Below are 25,065 nucleotides of genomic sequence, written 5' to 3'. Positions count from 1 at the left end.
CCTTTCCCATGTTTATTCTTGCAACCCATACGTAAATCACATCTCTCACTCACACCTCTCCCCCCCCCCCCTCACTCCCCCCCAATCCGTACCAAAACATTTCTCCATTTTCCCTTGCAACCTTAAATTCACCCCATTCACTCCTTCACCCCCTCCTCCCACCCCATCCACCCCCTCCCTGCTCTTGCTACCCCACTCCCTCCTCTTCCCACCTCCCCTACTACCTCTTTTCTGCCCATCTTTGGGCCCATATTGAGGGCTTCTAACATGACCGTATTTCTTCCCCAAAGTGATAGATCTTACAAAAAAAAAAAAAAAAAAAAAAAACAACGGGAGATCAGTCCCCGGTGTCTCAAATATTTCAAATGTGTCCATTAATACAAAATCCAAAAAAAAAAAAAAAAACCACACACGGTGTCCTAGAAGGGATTCTGTGCGCATGTTCAATAGCAAAAAAATTTGAAAGAGTCTCTGCCAAACATTTCTTTAAGCCATGTCTCCATAAATTCTATGGGGTTGTTACCTTCACTTTTCTCGGGGAGACCTAGTACCCTTACATTTTTCCTTTTCATCTATTTTATGGATGCACATATTTAGCTGTCCTCGCATCGATTGGACCTCTTGTTTTATTGGGTTTACATCGTCTATTTGACTAAGTCTATATCATGTCTTACTAGTAAATACAGCTCTAATATGTTTAAGCTGATCAAATAATTCATTCAAAGATGACTTACAGTTGTTGATTGCCATAAGAATCTTTTTGAAGGACGGTTCTTTCTCTGTTGCCAGGGATAATACAGACATACTTTCCTCTGCTCCTATAAATGCTCCCTGCACAATCTCTGGGGCTGTAGATGCCACTGTTGCTGGAGCAGCTGGTACTGTTGTTACTGCTAGTGCTGTTGCTGATGTTGCTGGTTTTTGTTGCTGTCTTTATTGACACATCTGCCATTGAACCTTGGCTTTTCCTCCCCACTGAGTGGGGATGCTGTAGCTCTCCTGCTTGTCCGCCCTTCTTGGGCGACTGATTTGGCGTATGGGCATATCGCTCCAACTTTGCAGCGGCAGCAGCAGCTTGGCTTGTCTTTTCCTTAGGTCCACGTGGGGCCTGGGCACTCACTCCTGCCCCCGCTTCCTCCTGTGTGGCTGTCTCCTCCCCCCTGTCTCCTAGACATACTGGGAGGTGGGTCTGTTCGATCGCTTGTGGAAGTCACGGACGGCCGCTCTATCCCGCGATAGCGTCACCTCACTCTCACCGAGGTGTGCACTGCTGTAAGCCTCCGCGGGAGAGCCACAGGGAAGCTCACCACTGTCCCAGGATCCGATGCACCAGAGCGCTGTTTTTTGCTCTCTCTCCCGGCGACCTCCTTCTCTTCTTCTCTCCTCCTTCCTACAGCTCGACTATCTCAGGCATGGGAGCGAGCGTGAGGTCCAGGACCGCAGCGACCTCTCACCTCAGAATCTGGTCGCGCCCCCCCTCTCCATAGTTATTACACTTCTGTTGGTGCACATAGTACCGTGAACCCCAAGTGCAGTTGCTACTACTTTCCTTGTGGTGTACACAGTACATACAGTGCACCCATAGTTGTTATTACACTTCTGTTGGTGTACACAGTACTGTGCGCCCCTAGTGTAGTTGATACTACGTTCCTGGTGGTGTACACAATACATATAGTGTACCCATAGTTATTACACTTCTGTTGGTGTACACAGTACTGCGCACCCCTGGTGCAGTTGCTACTACTTTTCTGGTGGTGTACACAGTACACAATACATACAGTGCACCCATAGTTGCTATTAGACTTCTGGTGGTGTACACAATACCGTTCACCCCTAGTGCAGTTGCTACTACTTTTCTGGTGGTGTACACAATATAGTACACCCATAGTTGTTATTACACTTCTGTTAGTGTACACAGTACTGTGCACCCCTAGTGCAGTTGCTACTACATTCCTGGTGGTGTACACAATACATATAGTGCACCTATAGTTATTAGACTTCTGTTGGTGTACACAGTACCGTGCACCCCCAGTGCAGTTGCTACTACTTTTCTGGTGGTGTACACAATACAGTACACCCATAGTTGTTATTACACTTCTGTTTGTGTACACAGTACCGTGCACCCCTAGTTGCTTCTACTTTTCTGGTGGTGTACACAGTACACAATACAGTGTAGTGTGGTTTTGCTAAACAAAATTTACATGTCCGGAAGGCCAAGGAGAGGCAGACGCTCACAGGCCACTAAAAGAGGGCAAGCAGACTGTGTCTACAGTCAACAGTGCTGGTCATGGACACGGTGCATCCTCAGCATGTGGCCGTGGGGCACGCTTGTCCTTTTTTTCTGCAGCTGGCTGTGTTATTGAGCCACAACATGCAGAAGAGTTGGTGGAATGGATAACAAAGCCCTCCTCATCCTCTGTCATCCAGGCTCAGAATAGTTTGCCTGCCAATGCAGCTGCCAAAGCGGCCTATTCCATCGGCTCCATGTCAACAGTCACTCCTTCCCTAGCCCCACCATCATGCATGGAGGACTCTCCCGAACTATTCGACCACAGTGTCGGGTACATGCTGCAGGAGGATGCGCAACGATTTGAAGGCTCCGATGATGGTACCCAGGTTTAGGAAGGGAGTAACGTGAGCCTAGAGAGAGGGGGTGCCCAAGAAGGTCAAGAAACTGGCAGTGGAGGAAGAGGAAGAGGAAGGGGAAGGAGGAACCTTCAACCCCACTATACATCCAGTCCTCTCAGAAACCTGCACTGAGAGGAATGAAGGTATAGAAATAGGTGTTCCAAGTACTTGCGGCCAATCTGCTATCGGTACACCAACATCAGATTTTAGCAGGCAAATTTTCGTACCCCAGTTGCTAAACCATCAAAAGAAATGCAGTCCCAGCCATCCACATGCTCAGCATCTGAATGCTAGCTTGGCCAAATTGCTAGCACTGCAACAGCTGGTAGACTCTGCCCCCTTTCGAGAATTTGTGGAATGTGCAGTACCTCAGTAGCAGGTTCCCAAACGCCATTTCAATTCACGGAAGGACATTACGGCTCTCTACCAGCATGTGGAAGGCAATGTCTTGGCCTCGTTGGACAAGGCGGTCAGCAGTAAGGTGCACATTACTGCTGACTCATGGTCCAGGCATGGACAGGGACGTAACCTTTCTTTCACGGTGTACTGGGTAACTCTGCTGGCAGCTGGGAAGGATGCAGGGGAGGGTTCCATATTGTTGGAGCTTGTTCTGCCACCACGCCTCCAAAATGCTAGTGGTGATTCTGCCACAGCTCTCTCCTCCACCCCCTCTTCTTCTTCTTCCTCTATGGCCTCTTCCTCTGCAGATTTCTCCTCTGAACCAGCGGTGTTCCGTAGACATTCAAGGGGTTACGCAAGCACTCAGGCAAAAAGATGCCATGCGGTGCTTGAGTTGGTCTTAGGAGCCACACTGGGGCAGAGATTCTGGCAGCTCTGCAGGGGCAGGCACAGAGGTGGTTGACACCATGCCAGCTTCAGCCAGGCATGGTGTGGTGCAGCAGTTCTTAAGCAGGTACCCTGGTTTACAGGATCTCCTGAGGCAGGCCAGGAAAGTCTGGTCATTTCCGCCGGTCATATAATGCCAGTGCTCAGCTGGCATTCAAAGAAAAAGCAACCTGCCCAAGAACTGCCTCATTTGTGACATGCCCACCAGGTGGAACTCAACGTTGTCAATGCTGCAGCTGCTGCACACGCAGCAGAGGGCCATTAATGAGTACCTGTGTGAGTATGGCACCAGGACAGGGTCAGGGGAGCTTGGCTTTTTTTCGCCACACCAGTGGCTAATGATCAAGGATGCATGCACTGTCCTGTCACCATTTGAGGAGGCCACGAGGATGGTGAGCAGTGACAGTGCATGCATCAGTGATACTGTCCCTCTTGTCTTCCTGTTGGAGCACACGCTTCGTGGAATCATGGACAGGACACTTGAGGCAGAACAGTGGGAGGAAGAGGGCTTCCTTACCTCTCAAGGCCCCCTTTATCCAGATACTAGTATTCCTGCAGGCCCGCCGATCACACAGGATAAAGAAAAGGAGGAGGAGGATTGTGTCAGCATGGAGGTGGAGGATAACACTCAGCATCAGCAGCAGTCTTCAAGAGATCGTTTGCAGTCCCCAGAAACCCATGGAGTTTTATGTGGCTGGGAGGAGGTGGTTGAAGATCATGTGATCCTTAGTGACCCAGAGGACTCAGGATCGAATGCCTCTGCAAACTTACGCTGCATGACCTCCCTGATCCTGCAAAGCCTGCGAAAGGACCCTAGGATTCGTGGTATCAAGGAGAGGGATCATTACTGGGTGGCAACCCTTCTTGATCCACGTTACAAGGGTAAGGTTGCAGAACTTATTCAGCCTTCACAGAGGGAGCAGAGGATGAAACACCTTCGGGAGGCTTTGCAGAAAGGTTTGTGCAATGCGTTTCCAGGCCCTGGGAGGTTACAATTTCCTCTTGCTGAACAACGTGTTGCTAAGGCTTCGTTCAGTCACAGAAAGAGCGGTGGAGAAGGTGGCCAGCTGACCGATTCCTTCAGACAATTCTTCAGGCCTCAGCGCCCAGGTCTGATCGGTTCTAGCAACCATCGCCAGCATCTGAATTATATGGTGCAGGAACATCTAGGGGCAAGATCAGACTTGGGGACCATTCCACCAGAACATCCACTGGGTTACTGGGTCTTGAGGATGGACCACTGGCCAGAGCTTGCTCAATATGCAATTGAGTGGCCTGTCCTGCATACAGCGTTCTTTCTAAACACACATTCAGTGCTGCTGGAGGCTTTGTAACCGATCAGAGTGCGCCTGTCCACAGACTCTGTTGATAGGCTCACATTCATAAAAATGAATCAGTCTTGGATCACCAGCTACCAAGCACCTGATGCTGCTGTAACCGATTGATTTTTCTATGGATGTGGGATCCCTTGAAGACTGCATATGCTGAGTGACTATCCTATTCCTCTTCAATCTTCATGATAGCTTCTAGGAATATTTTCGGTTCAGGGCACCACCACCACTGCCTAAGGCCCAATTTTTCTGCATCTGTTTAACATTGGCATGTAATTACAATTTTTGATCTAATATTTCACATCAGGGCCTGCTCCTGCGCTCAACAAAAGTATCTGTGAGGCTTTACAGTGTTGTGCCACCACCACCGCCTAAGGCCCAATTTTTATGCCCCTGTTTAACAGGGGCTTGTAATTACAATTCTTGATATAATATTTCACAGCAGGGCCCGTTCCCACCAAGAGTAACTGTGAGGGCTTACAATGTTCTGGTACCACCAACACCTAAGGCCCAATTTTCCACAGGGTGTATAGGGCAGGCCGTATAGTATATACAGGCGGTCCCCTATTTTCAAACATCTGACTTAGAAATGACTCCTACTTACAAATGGAGGGAGACAACAGGAAGTGAGAGGAAAGCTACCCCTAGGAGGGGAAATTCTCTCCTGTAAGAGTTAATATGGGAAAAAGGTGTCTCCACTGATGCTTTATCACCAATCCTCATTTCCCTAATAACCCATAATTTTCTAAATCCAATTGTCATTGGGACAGAAAGTGAGGTGAAATCTTCTGAACAGGGGTTGAGACAGCAAAACAAATGTTACAGGGGTGATGATAACCCTTCCCTATGTTATCCAAAAAGCTTAAAAAGATTTTTTTGGCTGGAGCTACACTTACAAAATGTACCTGTTCCAAATTACAAACAGATTCAACTTTAGAACAAACCTACAGTCCCTATCTTGTTTGTAACCAGGGGACCGCCTGTATACTGCTGCTGTTCAGAGTATATAGGGCGTGGGAGCCCCACGCCTTTTTTTTTTTTTATTTGGGTGTGGGGTTCCCCTTAATATCCATACCAGACCCAAAGGGGGCAACATTACATTACAGCCGCAAGCATTTTTAAATTAATTTTATTCCTTTAGAAATGTCATTTTGTGCAAGGACTGTTCTAAACACAGGAAAAATGTGCCACTTTACAGGCATACTATAGTCATCCCCCAGGCACGATATTTAAAGGAATATTTCACTTTTATTGTTTCACTTTAAGCATTATTAAAATCACTGCTCCCGAAAAAACGTTAGTTTTTAAAACTTTTTTTTGCATTGATACATGTCCCCTGGGGCAGGACCTGGGTACCCAAACACTTTTTATGACAATAACTTGCATATTAGCCTTTAAAATTAGCACTTTAGATTTTTCACGTTCGAGTCCCATAGACTTTAACGGTGTTCGCACAAATTTTTTGCCTGTTCGCATGTTCTGCTGCGAACCGAACCAGGGGGTGTTTGGCACATCCCTACAGTGAAGTAGAACCCATGCAGTTGGGCTTTACACATCTCTGTGGATTAGAGGGCCTATAGGAGGGAGAGATTGTGCCTTTATTGTGGCCAGGCAGGTTACTTCAAGTCTTGTCCTATCTGTCTGGGAAAGACTTGCATCTGAGGTCCTGTAGGGGACAGACCTTAGGTGGCATTGTTACATGCACGGTTACTTTGAAGGATACACCGGCTTGAATCAACTCGGGCTGCAGGCCTGTTCATAGACAGTGCCTTTGCGTCTAAGCACTCGATTCCGCTGCAGCTTCGTGCCACTTCACTTGCCATTGAGGCTATTGATGGGAGACCTCTACAGCCTGCCCATGTGACTCATGAGACTGTTCAGTTGACCATGGCCGTAGGGGCTGTTCACCATGAGATAATCCAATTTCAAATAATTTCCTCTCCTCATTATATGGGGGTTATTGTTTATCCTTGGTTACAGAGGCACAACCCCTCTTTTGATTGGTACATGTACATCGCTCTAAGGCATTTTTTCTTACCCTGCTGCTCCAAAAAGCCTCTATCCCATGTGGAGGGTGAGAGCCCTGTATGCAAACAGATACTTAGAAGAAAGGAAGGCTGGATGGCTGCACTCCTATGCAATTTCTTTATTCAAGTTCCAGATAGAAAGGTGAACTACAGGTATCAGCTTACATGTTTTACACCAAGGTCGGGTGCTTGCTCATAGCTCAAAAACTGGTGTCTACAGACAGGTATATATACACATACTCTTGATTGGCTTCGTGCTGAGGTTCTTTCTTGGTTGCCACAATGCAGTAAGACATGTTTTCGGAAAGTGGCTAAGGTCTTGTGTACCTCTTCCGTCTCCTCCTTGCCAGAGGAGCACCACAAATTTAGCCATGTCTTTGACAAGTGTCAAGCCAGTAGTTTGCCTCCACATTGGTCGTATGATTGCGCAATTTACCTTCAACCTGGTGCTATGCCTCCCTGTGGCCGGCTTTACCTTTTGTCTGTCTTGGAGGATAAAGCTATGGAGGACTATGTTGCTGACGCACTTTCCTGAGGGTTCATCTGCAAACCCTTGTCTCCTGCTGGTGCTGGCTTCTTCTTTGTGAAAAGAATGGTGAACTGAGACCTTGTATCGATTATAGGGGTCTCAATCACATCACGATTAAAAACGCCTACCTGATTCCGTTGATTACGGATATATTTGACTGCCTCAAGGGAGCAACCCTTTTCACAAAGCTCGATCGGGCATACAATCTTGTGAGGCTCAAAGAGGGCGATGAATGGAAAACTGCATTTAACACTAGGACAGGACATTACGAATACCTCATAATGCCGTTTTGTCTTTGCAACGCTCCTGCAGTATTTCAGGAGTTCATCAACAATGTCCTCTGAGATATGTTGCAGCAATGTGTGATGGTTTATCTCTATGATAGATATTCTCATATATTCTAAATCCCCAGAGAGCCACCACACAGATGTTTCCCGTGTGCTACAGAGGTTGAGAGATAATAACCTGTATTGTAAGTTGGAGAAGTGCACATTCCATCGTGAACAGTTTAAAATTTCTGGGTTATGACATTTCTACAGCCGGTTTTTCGAAAGACCCAGAGAAATTATCTGCATTTCTACCGTGGCCTCGACCCATAGGTCTACGTCCTTTACAACGTTTTCTTGGCTTTGCCAGTTATAACATAGTCTCATTCTTAACTGGTACTAAGAATGTAAGGGCTGACGCATTCCAAGATTGAGTCGGTGCCTATTCCTGTAATACCTCCTGACTGCATTCTGGCTACTGTAAGCATCAGTCTCACCTCACCTTTGGGTGACAGAATTCATGCTGCTCAGATCCAGTCTCCTCCTAAGAAACCTGGCGACCGCTGCTTTGTCCCTGAGAATTTCTGCAGTGCTTTGCTCCAGACTTACAAGGCGGCTGGCCACCCATTTGGGCTATTTCTCAACAATTCAGGTGGCCTAGTCTCCGCGCTGATGTAACCACCTTTTGTAGCTGCTTGTACCGTGTGTGTACAGAGTAAGACACCACAACACCTTCCAGTGGGCCTCCTACAACCCATACCCAATGGAGAGAGGCCTTGGACCCACCTGTCTATGGATTTTATTGTGGAGTTACCCAACTCCCAGGGCAACACAGTTATTCTTATGGTGGTTGACCGGTTCTCAAAGATGTCACATTGTATTCCTCTAAAGAACTGGCATCCATTTTTGCTCAGGAGATCTTTTGGTTATATGGGCTACCCAAGGTTATCATCTCTGACAGGTGTAGCCAGTTTGTCTCCAGGTTTTGGTGAGCCTTTTTTGCACAGTTAGGAATTCAGCTTTCCTTCACCTCTGAGTATCACCCGCAGTCCAATGGAGCAGCAGAACGAGCCAACCAAGCCTTGGAGCAGTTTCTACGCTGCTATATTTCTGACCACAATAACAACTGGTCAGACCTCCTACCTTGGGTGGAGTTTGCTCACAATAGTGCCGTCAATACTGCTTCCCGATTGTCTCAGTTTATGGCAAATTATGGATTCCAACCATCCATGTTGACTGACTCATTTGTTCTTCCAAGATATCCTGTGTTAGAGCAGCATCTCTGCGATCTTCATTCCACTTGGGTGCAGGTCCAGGAGTCCTTATGATGTGCCAGTGAGAGGTACAGACTCCATTCTGACTGCCAACGCCTACCTGCTCCTTCCTACCAGATTGGGGACAGGGTCTGGCCGTCATCTCATAAACTTCCGACACCGTGTTCCCTCACTAAAACTGGCACCATAATTTATTGGGCCTTTCCGCATTCTATGTAGGATCAATCCAGTGGCTTACGCATTAGATTCCTTTTTAACATTTCGTGTTTTCCTTGTCTCTTCAACATATCTAGAGACTCTCTGCTGTGTTCCTGTTGAAGACTTGCCTGGCTGACGTCCCTTCTGGTTCCTGATCCTGTCTGCTGCCTCTGACTATGCTGATCTCTGGCTTCCTGATTTCCTGGCTTGTTCTGACTACCCGATTTTGCTACTGAACCCTGCTATGTTTTGATTACCTTTTACCAGTTGTACCATTTTTACTATTTTATTAAAAGGCGTGATTTTTACAGCATTTTCTGTCTCTGTCTGTTTCGTGGTTCATGACACCTTCACAGCCCTCCATGAATATGCAATAAAAATGTGAGTCTAATTTGACCACTACAAAAACTTGGGAGGACTGGAGACCATAAGTTCCATGGTAGCTAAATGTTCTATCAATATGTTGACTTGGGAAACTGCTTACCAGGTGCTCTGCACTGGTGCTTGGTGCCCACCAGAATTACACACACAATATCCTTTTATTCTACTAATGGCACTATGATTGACATTTGTTGTTCTGGTTCATGAATAATTCTCTTTTTGGCCAGAGTATGCAGCCTAATTTACAGTCTTTTCATTATCATATGTAAGGATCTGTGGACTACCTTGCTATATCTCCCTTCAGACCATTTGATGAGACAACAACAACTCTAGTTCCAATTATGTTAGCAAAACAAGTGATTGCAAAGGCTTGGAAGAAAACAGCAGTCCTTTTTCATGAGGTCATGACAAGACTAAATGGAATCATGGTAAATGAAAAACTGACAAGCATCTTGAGAGACACCCATAATAAATTTTTGTAGGTATAGAAAACCAGGATTATTTATGCCCATCCTAAACTGTAAACCAGTTTAACAAACATATAGATTCTGGTCTATTGCGACCTGGGGAGGGGACAGGCAACCCTTGATCAATCTTCCCATACCCTTCTGTTTACCCTCACCCCCCATAACTACTGCACTTGTTATCCCACTCACTTTCTCGTCTCCCATTTCTTTGCCCGTCCCTTTTTTCATAATCTTTTATCCTCTCCTCATCTTACTCTCCTATTTAACCAAAACAGCACTTTCCGCTCCACCACCAAACCATACTAATCTTCCTGTCTTAAAACTAATCAGTTCTGATATCCCCTCAATATTTCTCATCTGGTGGTTTCTGCTGGTGCCCATTTATATGACAATAATTTCTTTGAAATTAGCTGTATTGGGCTTTAACCATCTCAAGTCTGTAGCTAGCTTTATATATACTGGTTCTGCATATATATGAAGAGACGAAGCAGGCTTTTTGGTGCCTAATCTCTTCTGACGGATGAGTCATAAGATCTCTTCTGCTGTAATAGTCATAAGTTCTCTGATAAAGGTATGTTTATGAATAAGAATAGGTTATACATTTGAGTAGAGCAGGTAGTTGTCCTTCTCACAGCAATTTTGTGTTTTTCGAGAGGTAAGAAAAGCAACTTATGTCTAGCCAAATGTTTTTTTTTTCAATAAGTTTTGGATTTAGTGAGTATGGATTAGCACTCCTGAGGGTTTTTAATGTTCCCTTACTTACTATCATGGTAATTCTACCTGGACTTAGTGCTGCTCACGTAATATATGAGCACCTCTCAGTCTTGTGATACTATGAGCCCAGTTTGCTTTGTGACGCACTTCAATGTTAACAACAGGCTGGACTCATATGAAATGGGCAGAATGATGTGACTGTTGTTTTGCTTGAAGAGGACAAGTGGCAGTAGACTAAGGAGAAAGTTAGGGATAGTGCAAGAGCATAGAGAAGGAAATTACAATTTGTATGTAATACAGAAAGAGGGGGAACAAAACTTGCTGGACTAACTCTCAAACCATGAAACAAACATTTACTACAATGTCACAGACTAAAATAGTCTATAATTTAGGGCACAGTTTTTCCAACCCGATAGTGGTTTCAAAATACATGCCATCCTGAACATTTGAGAATGGCTTTATTAAAATCAGGAAAATGTGTACACAAAAAGAGGAAGGTTTCCTGAATATAAGGTTTTGAGTATTTGTCTGAAATGCTGGATTTAACCATTTGATGGCAGTCAAACACTGAAATATAATCTGACTAATGAAAAATCTTAGTCACCTTGAACATGTAGACATTCATTGTTCCTTCTCACCACCTTCATATGCTATGACTTATAGTACATCATAATATCATAATGGGAAACTATGGGTGGCGCGTGGATACATTCTAACCCATCCAGTAGCTTTTCTTTCATTGACAATGGTGAAACAATAAAAGCTGTATTGAAATCACAGGTGTTGGACAATGGACAAGCAAGGATGATGGAGAAAGGATACTTTGGAAATACTGTAAATGATCTCTGAAATTTTGAGATGCTTATTTAATCAATATGTTTGAAAGGGTAAAATAAAAAAGACCTTATAAGGTAAAGTTTTTACATGTTTCTGTTCTCCTTAGGTTTCAGGCAAATGTACCAGATGCCAAATCATTTGCATTAATCAGTCAACTGGTGAGAAAAGGGGAGAAATTTTACAGACTTTATCATCCAGCAGAGAGGGAAAGGTGAGCATATTTATTAAAAAAAAAAAAAAAAACAAAAAAACAAAAAAACTTTAAACTTATTGGAGGGCAAAAAAAGTCTTAGTCCTAAAGTCCTAAATTGTAGACACAGTATATATTAACAAGATAAATGATGTAGAGTTGTGGGGTACTTTTGAAAGGCAAATTGGCAGCATATTTGTACTACGGTATAGTTACTAACAAAAAAAAAAAAAAAAAAAATTATAAAAATATTTTAGCTCTTCTTTAAGGTTCCAGTATTGACTTAGAAAATTAGCAGGGACAGGTACTGTAAATATTTATGGACAAGCTATATATTTTATAAGTTTGGAGAGAGTAAGGAATAATTAGAACCCATGCAAGTTATTTTTTGTCATCTGTGAGGCTTTTTTTTGTCATCTGGGTTCTAATAGGGAGAATTCACTTCCTGTCCCAGGAAAGTCCCCAAAATGCTGGATTCACACTTATTAGCTAATCATTTTCTATTGTATCCAAACCTGAAAAAGCTCTGGTTTTAGCGGCACTTGAATGCTCATATTTTTCATTATATGAATTTTTCAGACAACCATGGGAACAGGTACTTGTTACTGTTAAAAATGTATTTACTGTTCACACTCTTTAAACATCCATAAAGCATGGTATCGAAATACAAAAGCCCAACTCTAGGTAAATTTTAATATTATATATATATATATATATATATAATCTCCTCCGTTATTGCTTCCCCACCAAACCACAGTCAATGATCTATGTCCACACGCAATATACAATTTTCAAACAGTATTTTTATATAAAAAAAAAAATTGCATCTCTGGACTTACATCTGTAAAGTGAGGTGGTGTGTTGTGTTATTAATCAGAAGTATAATGCAGAAATACAATGTAACTTTATTATTATATTGTACTACTCTTCCATTTGCATATCAAATAAGTGATCTTTGATTTGCATATCATGTCAGTTAACCACTTGCTGACCGCATTCTGTAGCTTTTCCGCTACAGTGCAGGCCAGCTGCGCATAATCACATATATATGTGATTCTGCTTTTCTGGGTAGGGGGCGCGTGCGTGCTGCAGGAGCGCCTGCTCACAGCACAAGCTGATCAGCGGGTGACAGCCAAATCGATCACCATCGGCACTTCCTGATCAGCAAGGAGGAAGACAGGACAGAGCTCTGTCCTGTCAGCGGGGATCTGTCGGTTTTTGCAAAGCAGGGAAACAAAAACCAGCACATCCCTTAGTGAAAGCATCTCACAGCACACACAAATACTGGTTTAGGCACACATTTAACCCTTTGATTGCCCTAGATATTTTACCCCTTCCCAGTCAGTGTCATAGTACAGTGACAGTGTATATTTTTAGCACTGATCACTGTATTAGTGGCACTGGTTCCCACAAAGTGTCAGATTGCCTGCCACACAATTGCAGCCCTCTTATAAGTCACTGAGCGCTGCCATTACTAGTATAAAAAATAAATAAAAATTCCAGTATATACAGTATTCTATAGTTTTTAGACACTATAACTTTCATGCAAACCAATCAATATACACATATTGGGATTTTTTTTACCAAAATATTTAGCATATTACATATTGCTGTAAATTTATGAAGAAATTAGATTTTTTAATTTTTATTTGATGTTTTTTCAAAATTTTCGGTCTTTTTTGTTTATAGCGCAAAAAATTAAAAAAACCCAGTGGTGACCAAATGCCAAAAGAAAGCTCTATTTGTGGGAAAAAAATTATTTAAATGTAATTTGCGTAAAGCGTTGCATGACCGTGCAATTGTCAGTTAAAGTAACGTGGTGCCAAAAAAAAATAAATAAAAATGGCCTGGTCATCAAGGAGGGCAAATCTTCCAGAGGTCAAGTGGTTAAAGCAACCTAACCAATTTAAAAAAAAATAAACAAACAAAACACATGTTTTATTAAAAGTTTTAAAAACCTTGGTTAAGTCCAGTCATCATTAGTTTTTCTGCCTTTAATTGTTTCTATTTTTTTCATTTTTAAAATTTTTATTTTCATTAATTTTTTTGTTTTGCTCATTCACTTTTCACACAAAACTGAAATAAGGCCCTTTCTTTATAATTAACTTGCAAAAATAGTTACTTGTACCAGACAAATTTTCAGCTCATAGCCACAAAAAATTGCCTTTTACAATATTTCTGTCTGTTGCCTCAGAAAAAATACAATCTAGAATTTAATTTAAGATAAAATCTACCTGGTCTCCCCCTCTAAGGGCTCAGGTACACTACAGCTTCTAAACTTGAGTTTTTAGCCAAAGCTCCTAAACTCAACTCCATAAAAGTTTGTGTCCATGTACACATAGAGCTACTTAGAAGCTACAAGAGCTACTTAGAAGCTGCTGCGGTTAGGGGAGCTTCAATCGGGTTCAGGATAGGAATGTTTTGACCACTGGATGCAAAACAAGTTGTGCATTTTCCCATTGCTGGCAGACGACCTAGTGTATGTGTACTTAAGCCCTAAAACTTCTGCCTACTAGTGTGTTTTGAATCAGTATAATATTTTTGGATATAATTCTACAGTCAAACTATTATTTCACGATAAGACCTACTTAATCTCTCCCTTTTATGTTATGGCCTAATAAAACTGCTTGCATACTAGGCCTCCAGTGTGTTCTATAATTAGGTCTGTTGTCTATGAAATAATGCACTCTAATTTTTTTTTTATTGTATACGTGGTAGTTTTGCGCTGCCATCTAGTGGTATGTGAATATAAAAATACCAATAAACTCAGAAACTGTGTGACATAAACCATGTGCAGTAAATCTAGCTGCTGCTATCACCAGGATGTTATCACAAAACAACAATGAATGAATATCTAAAAAATGTGATAGCGCTGCTGCAATCTGACAAATAAAACATAAATCCAATAACATGCAATAAACACATGTGCTGAATAAATATACAATCCAATAGAAAATGTATAAAAAAGTTGATTAAAACAAAAAAAATCTTCTTATATAGAATGTTTCAAATTATACTGCGAGGAAAAAAAAAAAGGCGCTTCTCAAGTAAAAAATGTACATGGTTTGTATAAGAAGATTTTTTGTTTCAATCAACTTTTTTAAACATTTACTATTGGATTGTATAGTTATTCAGCACATGCGTTTATTGCATATTATTGGATTTATGTTTTATTTGTCAGATTGCAGCAGCGCTATCACATTTTTTAGATAATTTTTTTTATCGCATACCAGTATGCGGAGTCTAAGATGACAAGGGTGGCCTCTTGCACAGTACTGTCCAAGCACCCCTGGATGTTAAGACAGGGACTGCAAAGGTGAGGAAAGAGCAAAAGTGTCAAGTTGTAAACACTGAGCAGGAGCTTGGGAGTGCTGGTGGATGGTATTCTGATGAGAAACTTTGTTTGATACCCAAAATGCCACATAGCGTCTTTCAGAATCTTGAGGTGAACTGGACCACTTGATCAGAAATTATGTTACTTGGGATTCTGGGCAGTGGCAGACAAAGATTTGGTCTCATTTGTAACCGGTCCTGACTTGATACCAACCCATCGGCTAATTGAACATAAAGTCTTGGTGATCTGCATTGCGTGGGGTGTGGTGTTGCGGTGTAAAGTGGAATCAAAGCAGCTGCAGGCCCCAGATTCAATTACAGCATGGACCTAAAGTGGCCCTCCTGGAAGCTGGAGGGAGACAGGAAGAGCAATATGAGCTGACCTCGCTATGGTCATGGGGAGTGTCATGCAGAGACGAACAAGTCTTTTTGGTCTTGTTAGGTTTTTGCATTGTGGCTGACCCCTCCACAGTACAGGCAGAAATTATTTTTGGCATCTACACAGAGGGAGTAGAAGATGCAAAAGTCCCAGTGTCGAGGGGCATGGTCTGGAGCATCATGGCGTAGGGAGCTTTAACTGAGACCTCCATTCTTAATCTATCCTGCATACCAAAATCCTGGGGTTCTACTGCCCGTTTACTTGCCCACCTGACTGCGGAAATACACCTCTACAACACCGCCCCGCGATGTCTCCCCCAAAGCAAATGACAGGAGCCGCTGTAAAGCTGGACAAGTTCTGACATGAGGAGCATGGAGCCGAGGAGGAAGATGGCGCTGCTCCTCCCACAAAGACAGAGCAAGCCACTGGTGATACAGCTGCTCTAACATCCAAAATTGAGGCGGTAAAAGGTAGATCTCTCTTATCTGCCAAGACTTTCACACACTGCGGGAATGGGTGACAGAGTCAGAGAGGAGGATTAGCCATGTGGAGGACGAGATCCCTCCATTCCAACACCAGCTACACTCATTGATACAGAAGCAGGATGACATGGATAACAGGCTCCGCCACTGCAACCTGCGATTCGTGGGCCTCCCTGAGGGAGCAGAAGATTCAGACTCTCCTTTATTTTTAGAAAACCTTATCACGACCACCTATGGGAGGAAGGCCTTCTCTACATCCTTCGTACTGGAGCGAGCCCACAGCCTGGCAGCCAGACCACCCCCCAGTGGCACCCCTCCGTGAACTTTCATAGACAAGTTTATGAATTTTAGAGATCAGGATGCTATCCTCAGACTCACCTGAGAAAGAGGTAACATACCACACAGCAATGTTAAGATGGCAATATACCCTGACTTTTCAGCAGATGTACAGCATCATCACGCCCAATTCACTAAAGCCAAACTGCGAGTCAAGCCCCTTTCCTATGCCAAGTTGTATCCTGCCCACCTCCAGGTGGTGGGAGACGACAAAGTACATTTTTTTGAGGAACCTGAGGCTGTTCGAGTGGTTGGAGCGGTGAGATACTGCAAGACCTGCACCCTCTTGAAGTGTGTATCTTCGTGCTTTTACAAGCATTGCTACATGCCTTCGTTGCCTACTAATCCAGCAACTTCCATGGCTCGCTTTAGCTCGCACTGCTCGATGCAACTAAATTTAATCTACCTACTGATACTTCTTTTATGGACTTACCTTTGCTAGGTTCATCGCCCCCACCCCCTCTCTCCAACTTTTGGCATTGGCTGGCAACAACGGATTGTTTCCTCCTCTATGCATACATCTGTTTACCCCGTTACCTTTACCAATAGACTGGCCGAAGATCTTGGAAGTTTCCCTCTGGGATGCTAATGCTTTTCCCATTTGCTTACCTATCCTTAATTTTTTTATACAGCCACAAACATCACCAGAGATACAGCTTCCCACACCTAAGTGTGCTCTTCAGCGAGCATTTGCCCCCCCCCCCCCCCCTATTCACTACTTTGTGATGGTACTATGTGTTCCCCTATGGTACCTGTTCACAGTTCAAGATTGGTTTCCCTGGCCACTGGCCAGCCTGCAAGTCTCTGCCAATGCCCAGCTTGTATTGCTGTGTTAACTCCCACTGGTCCGGTGTTCACATTTCATCTTATTTTTTTCTTGTTTATTTGTTGTTTTGGTTGATGGTTTATATGTAAATGCAAGACAATGCTCTTCGGATGGTATTGAGGTATACTCCTAATGCTCAGAGCATGATCCCAATAGCTCTTTTGCCTTTTCTTTTGCTCTACTGTGTAAAGTTTGTTCACGGGGTTGCTCATGGATATGCAAAACATGGACCCAGATTTCAATCGTTAACCTTAGACAGCCTACTAATGCACTGCGTTATGTATTATGTTATGACTCTGCCCCTGAGAGTCCACACGCACTCACCTGTACCCCAACTTTTAACATGGCCCCCTTGAAATTTCTAACATGAAACGTTAGGGGCCTGAGGGCAAGGCTAAATGCACCACACTCCTCTTCCATCTCAAATCACTGATGTTGTGGTTCTGCTGGAGACTTACCTGGGTAAGTCGCAGCTTGCCCTTAGGAAGCCCTTGATAGACAGGGTTTATCAAGCCCCCTTCACCTCCCACTCTCGTGGGGTGGTGTTTATGGTCACCGAAACTGTACAGTTTCAGCTACTTACACTGCTGCGTAATATAGTAAGTTTGGATGCTGCTAAGGCATTCAATTCCATCAAGTGAGAATAGGCTTCCTTTTGGGATGACAGCCATGCAGACCAATTTGATGCAGCGTATGGTCTGAGCACTGACAGGCTGACCCCCCACCCCTTCAACCTCTGCAGCAATGCTGGCAGCACTCAAATGTCTATTTCCCAAAGACAACCTCTGGATATGACGCTGAGCATGTGAACTCAACTTCTTTGGTCGACCATAGCGAGGCCTGTTCTGAGTGGAACCTGTCCTGTTAAACCACTGTATGGTCTTGGCAATCTTCTTATAGCCTTGGCTATCTTTATGTAGAGCAACAATTCTTTTTTTCAGACTCTCAGAGAGTTCTTTGCCATGAGGTGCCATGTTGAACTTCCAGTGACCAGTATGCGAGAGTGAGAGCGATCACACCAAATTTAACACACCTGCTCTTCATTCACACCTGAGACCTTGTAACACTAACGAGTCACATGACACCGGGGAGGGAAAATGGCAAATTGGGCCCAATATGGACATTTTCACTTAGGGGTGTACTCACTTTTGTTGCCAGTAGTTTAGACATTAATGGCTGTGTGTTGAGTTATTTTGAGGGGACAGCAAATTTACATTTGTTATACAAGCTGTACACTCACTACTTTACATTGTAGCAAAGTGTAATTTCTTCAGTGTTGCCACTTAAAAAGGCTCTAGACCTCCCCACCTACATTGAGCGACTGGTTGACGGCTGTTAACCAATCCTTACCTTATAAAAAGGTTATATACAAGCACAGAAAATGCCTCTCCAAATACCACAAAATATGGGATTGTTCGGAGAAGAACCGGTAGCAAATTTATTAGCTGCATTACAGGCATTGTACTTTGCTTACTTGGTCCACTGTCATCATTTAGGGACATTGAATACCTCTGTGACTCTTTTCCTTCCTGAGTGTTGTTTGTAATTTCACGTGTTAGAGACAATTGAACCAAAGTTGTTTTTCCCTACCTCTGTACATGTCTTTTTATTTTCCAATAAAAGTTTGTTGGATTAAAAAAAAAAGTCCCAGTGGCATAGGTTCAGTAACTTCAGGTGAAGCAGGAGAACATGATGGAATGGACGCAGCTGCTGCAGGAGGGGACCTGGGTAGTATCCAGGTGGAACAGAACTGACCCAACTCACTCATATCTTCACTTTCTCAAACAGTGGTCAGTTTGAATGCAGATCTTGATACATTTCTCCAGTGAGCTGGGTGCTTCAATTCAGGCTAGTTTATATTTTAATGCATCAGAGAGTCCAAGATGGTACTGATAACAGGGAGCAGTATCATTCCACTCAATGTCAGAGCTCTGCCGCAAAATGTTTAACTGGCCTTTCGATCTTGCTGAAGGGCATAAAGGTATGAAGTGTAGATTTGGCAGTTGCAGAGCACTGAGGGTCATCTTAAAGCTGAGCCATGTCAATAATGAAGGAAGTAGTAGTGTTCAAGATGGGGTATGCTACTCCTACTATTGAGCCTAAACATGTGGTCCTTGGTGGATTATATTGCCAACATTTGTGGTTGCAGTGTAAAGTAAGGCAGATGTTTCTGAAAGCTCAGAATTTGCTACAACCGGTCAGTAAAGTACAGAGTCACTAGGAAAAAGCATGGTCAGTAGTCGAGGCAGACAGCAAACAGTAGAACGTAAGGTAATCCAAGAGCAAGGTCAGAGAGGAAACTGGGTCATAGAAACACAAGGCTAAAGGCCATACAGCAAAGAGCTAGTCCAGAGTCCAGGTTTAAATACATAGTTACATAGTTAGTCAGGAAATAGGTGCCACTTGGCAGCAGTGGACATGTACACGCTGATTTGTGTGGGCAATGATGAATATGCAGTCCATCGTCCATGCTCATAGAAATGTTCACGCCTATGCCTATGTGCGCACGTTTTAGCCTGATGCCTAGCACCATGTTCCTGCCACTCAAAATAAAACTTGTCTGGTCTCTCTCTCGAACCGCAGCCTACTAAAGTTGCTTACATAGTGTGCATTGCCTGCATATTTTTTCAGTGAAATAATGCACTCTAATTTTGAGATCTTATTTAATTTATTTATTTCAGGTACTTATATAGCGCCGTCAATTTACGCAGCACTTTACATATACATTGTACATTCACATCAGTCCCTACCCTCAAGGAGCTTACAATCTAAGGTCCCTAACTCACATTCATACATACTAGGGACAATTTAGACAGGATCCAATTAACCTACCAGCATGTCTTTGGAGTGTGGGAGGAAACCGGAGTACCCGGAGGAAACCCACGCAGGCACAGGGAGAACATGCAAACTCCAGGCAGCGACTCTTCTTACTGCTAGGCGAAAGTGCTACCCACTGCACCACTGTGCCGCCCGGTCTCCCCCTGCCTGGTCTCTCCCTCAGGAATTGTGGTCTAGTGAAACTTGTTACATACTGTGCTTCAAGTCTGTGCAATATCTGTCTTTTTCTGTAGAAACATAGCTTTCATTTTGATTTCATGATTAAAACCTGTCTTTCCTTTTAAGTTAGGGCCCAGTAAAACTGCTTACAAAGTGTGCATCGATTTTAAAAAATATTGCTGGCTGTTCTGAAATGCTACACTATATATTTTATTTCATGATAAATCCTGTCTCGTCTCCCACTCTGAACCTGCAGTCTAGTAAAACTGTTGATGAACTTTGCAGTGATTTTGTACAATATTTCTTGCTGTTGTCTTAGAAATAATACACACTCATTTTATTTCACAAATGGAACCTGCCCGATCTCTCCCTCTAAAACTACAGAGTGCTAAAGCTGTTTGCATAGTGTGCATCAAGTCCATACAATATTTCTGACTTTTGTCTCCTAAATATTACACTTTCATTTTGATTTCTTGATTAAAACCTGACTGTTTTCTCTCCCTGAAATTCTTACTTACATGCACCAAGTTTGTACAATATTTCTGGCTGTTGTCTCAGAAATAATACACATATTTTGTGGGAGTTTTTTCCATTTTTTTTCTCCCTCTTAAATTGCAACCTACTAAAAAGGCTGTTGTCTCAGAAATAATACACTCTAATTTTCATCAATAAATATAATTCTTCCTCTGATTGGCCAAGGTGAAGTTCACGATGTCATCTGACAAAAATCAAAGACAAAAAAATGCACTCTGCAGAATACCAATTCTAAATAACACCAAGTGCAAAACTTAAAATAAATAATAAAAAAAAACATATAATTCATCATAAGTTGTAACCTCTAATAAAGTACTGTGTGATATCCTAAAAAGTGCAATTTACATTTACAAAATTCATATAAGAAAATCCATAAAGTCCTCAATCAAATGCTTACTATGTAATCCAATAAAGTGTTTGCTGTGATGTGTGATAAAGTGCTTGCTATATAATGATCCCAAAATGGTGACTTGATAATAAACAAAATCCACCAATCCCTGCTCCCAAGTGACAACACTCCGCACTTACCAGGAAAGGTAAAAAAAATGCCTCAGGTAAGTGTGTCACTCATCCATCTGCATCCAGGATAATTTGGGCAATAAAAGATCAGCACCACACCAAACAAGATTCCTCAATCTTTAAACAATCTTTTGATTGCCTCATAGGCAAGGGGGAAACATAACAGATATCCTCATGGTGTAGTATTATAAACATTTTTTTCAAAGTATAACATTTTGCACTTACATGAAGACAGAAAAACGTGCATCAAATAAGAAAATGAGGTGCCGGTTTGTGCTCCACCTGCATTCCATAGACCAGAAGTGATGTGTGCTGGAAAGTCCCACCCTACGTGTTTCATCGGTGTAGCTCCGACGTCACTTGCTATAGGCCGGGCGGGGGTTTTAACATTCTGACTGGACGTCCTATGATGTCCTTCACATCCTTTGGACAGCGCAGCACTGATCAGAGTAAAGAGACAATGATGTAGGCTCTTTACCATGTGATCAGCTGTGTCCACTCGCAACTTATCACATGCCGGTTATCAGCATTTCCTTTTCTTCAGCACTGCCAGTGCAGCATATCAGTGCCCATAGGTGCCTATCAGAAGAGGAAAATTACTTATTTGCAAAGTTATATTACAGAAACAAAGAAATTTTTTTTTTTTTTCTAAACCAAAGAATTCTGGTGATTAAATACCACCAAAAAAAAGCTCGGTCTCAAAAAAAAAAAAAAAATATATAAAAATGTCATATCGGTACAGCGCTGCATGACCACGTGAGACAAAGGAACTGTTATAGGTCAGCGTCTGTGGAAATGTGGAATGATATATTTCAGGTAAGCCTGTGAAGATAGAAACTGTCACTGCTGGCTTGTTTTTAAAAGGTGCTGAACAGGAACAAATACGAATCCAGTAAAGTATGAAAGTACAAACTGCCCATCCAGCGCACTTATGAGATTGTAGGCCACACACCCTTCCCCTTAATATAACCAAATCCCAGTTCTGCTAAACATAATGACACCATACACCATTTTGGCAAAAATTTGTCCGCTGCACCTTTATTGGTTTAATTATTCAACATAAATTCTTTTATTCAAATGAACCTTAACATAACTTTAATTCACACCGAATAAATACACTGCCCAGTTATCAGAACTCGAGCAGCAAATGAATCACAGTCTTCATATATCAAAAATCCCCCCCTGAGATCCAGGGTGACCCTACCACATAAGAGGTGCACGCAACAGGGGAGGGAGGGAGTTCTTCTGGTGCTGCTCCGGTCCAAAGGGAAAAAGGAAATAAGCCCCACTGCAGGTTCCTTTTATAGACACCTCCAGGCTTCCAGAACCATCCCAGTGATCCAATTGGACCCTTGTTACCTGTAACCACAAAGTTTAAAGAGACAGTAACCCAATTCCTGCCTACCTTAACCACTATCTAACCTGATTAAATATAAATGCATATGTGCTGGCCACAATCTCATGCAGGTAGGCCCCAAATTTGTGCCCCCTCTTTTATATTCTAGTTTGGTAAATCAGTAGTTATTGAAGGCAGGATCATATAACAGTTGAACAAAGGCGGCTATCGTGATAAAGTAAAAAAATATATATTTGTACTCAGGGTCTCATGTAATCGTATTGGAAAGATCTGAGCGGAAACGGGAAAAGTGACCTGGGGTGTGCCGAAAGTCACATGGTCAGTATACCTAAAAGGGGGCATACCCAAATAAAAGTAAAAGAGAGGAGATAGCCAGAAAAAGGGGAAGGAAGGGTGGGACATGAGAGACATTGTTGACAGGCAAGGAGGAAGGAGGGCGGGCGGGTTTAAATACATCCCGACTCCTGCTACAAAATCAGGCTGACCTGCGGTCGGCCTTCCATTTGTACTTAGAGTCTCATGTAATCGTATTGGAAAGATCTGAGTTGAAATGGGAAAGTGACCTGGGGTGTGCCGAAAGTCACATGGTCAGTATGCCTAAAAGGGGGCAAAAATAAAACAGTAGTATGAGCTAGCAAAAGATTGATGAAAAGAAAACATATGTGACATTGAGCAGCCAAACCGCATGAAAGCCCATGACATTTCCACAAGTGGATCCGGGACGTAACCGGAGATGGATGCTGAATTTCACCTACCTAACTACTCCACAACGTGAAACAAGGACCCCTTGGAGAGAAGCAGCAGAAACTGCACTTATCCAAAAAGAATGGCCAAACCTAGGTATGGCAGCAGGGTATGGAGATGTTTTATGCACTGCGCTAGTGAAGAAGGGAGCACCAGGGAAAAGCAAAGTGGCCCGTCCCTGGGTACTTCCGCTGATGCCACCATGAGTCTGTCTAGGACTGTGACCGGGTGCCAGCTTGTGGAAAGCTTGAGCTGAGAGTGGCAAAAAGGCAATGAACGCAAGTAGATATTGAATGTATGTAACAAATAGAACCCAGGTCACTGAGACGGAAAAACCTGGAAGGAATCCCAGGCCGTGTAACCAGCCTTCCTAGGCTTAAACTGACAACGACTTGTTGACCAAGCTTCAATTGTAGCATGAAAGCCAGGACGTTGTAGCACAGGGGTACGTGGCTGGGACCTGCTGGAAAACGGGTAACTAAAATGGGACAGAACATCTGCTGCTGTAAACATTCACTATAGGTTCATCAGTAATATAATGACTTCCCAAACAAACTGACCAAAATATGGTTCACTTTTAAGATATGATATCATCACTAGAGTTTTATTGATTTTTAGCTGTTACTTGTGGTACACCTTAAGTTTTATTTGGTGTTTTGCCTATCATCCTAGTTTTTTGGTCAGTTTGTTTGGGAAGTCATTATATTTTTATTTATAAGTTTCTTTCTGATTGTCACTTCCCTTGAGGCAGGGTGGTTGATATAGTATACTATTGATTTTATTTTCATCGAGCATTTTAATGATTGTCATTCACCCATCTACCTCTACAATTCAGAATTGCTGTCTTCTCTGAGGGACTCCTGTGTGTTACCAGTCCCTAGCTCATTTTAATTTTCTTTTGTCTTGTATTTATGGGTTGGATTTTATTTTGTCTACCGTATCTCCCACCTCAGATTTTTACGGTTTAGGCTTTTTTATTGTCTGATTGTTACTGACTGATAGAGTAGTGCCACATATTTTATATGACTTTAAAAATAAGTTTTGTTGGACGCAACATCCGGCTTACGCCTGAGAACCAGTGACATCACTTCTTGTAGTCAGTGGAGCGCACGCCGCTCAGCGGCGATCACTGACTAAAATCTGAATGCCTGCTCTGCATGTCCGTTCCGTGAGTAGCGCTATTATGCGCAATTGATCTGGTACCTTACAGGATTACACTATATTTCTTTTCTTTCACTTTTTGGGTGGAACGTGAGGTCCGCGACTCCCAAGGTCTTATTATAAAGTCAGCAGCACAAGCCTTACTTCATCTCTATATTCAACACAGCATTATGGCTGACTGTCATTAACCTCTTGGGTTGGAAGATTGAAGTCTGTTGTTCTCGGTGAAGGACTATCTACATATAGCTTTGAAATTTATTGTTCATTTATTGGGGCTATTAATGTCTTTTATATATTTTCTATATGGTTACACATATTATATATATTTTTAGAGGATTTATGTTTACATTTATGAATGGTCAGGAATAGCAAATACCAATTAATATGCCACGATTTTGAATAGTTGCATCTGAGTAGCGACATCATTATCTTATATAGTCGCACTATACTAGCGATATTACCACCAGTTATACATATTCTATATATCTTTTTTCTTATTTTTTGATTTTCTATATACTTTTGTTGTAGAAGTTGCCAGCGCAGGTTTTGGTTGTATTTTTAAATTAAAAACGTAAACTCAGGCCTATGCAACCTGAAGACGTGTCAGGCAAGTGATGCTAGTAGTGAGATGTCATGATGTATGAGCTTGTGACGTGGGCATGAGCGAACGGATGAGGAGACTTGCCACTGTACAAGCCAATTAGAAACG

At 42.7% G+C, this 25,065-nt stretch overlaps 1 protein-coding gene across 1 annotated transcript in view; it reads left to right on the top strand.

Annotated features, from left to right (window-relative positions):
• Positions 1-25,065, top strand: part of MOCOS (molybdenum cofactor sulfurase) — a 1,002,829-nt gene that overhangs the window by 962,866 nt on the left and 14,898 nt on the right. Inside the window, exon 14 of the mRNA XM_073630796.1 lies at positions 11,605-11,709. Within this exon, the coding sequence (XP_073486897.1) occupies positions 11,605-11,709 (105 nt within the window). The remainder of the gene's footprint in view (positions 1-11,604; positions 11,710-25,065) is intronic.

This window comes from Aquarana catesbeiana, linkage group LG05, assembly GCF_042186555.1.
Source record: "Aquarana catesbeiana isolate 2022-GZ linkage group LG05, ASM4218655v1, whole genome shotgun sequence".
Lineage (NCBI taxonomy): Eukaryota > Metazoa > Chordata > Amphibia > Anura > Ranidae > Aquarana > Aquarana catesbeiana.
This window is presented reverse-complemented; position numbering and strand designations above follow the sequence as displayed.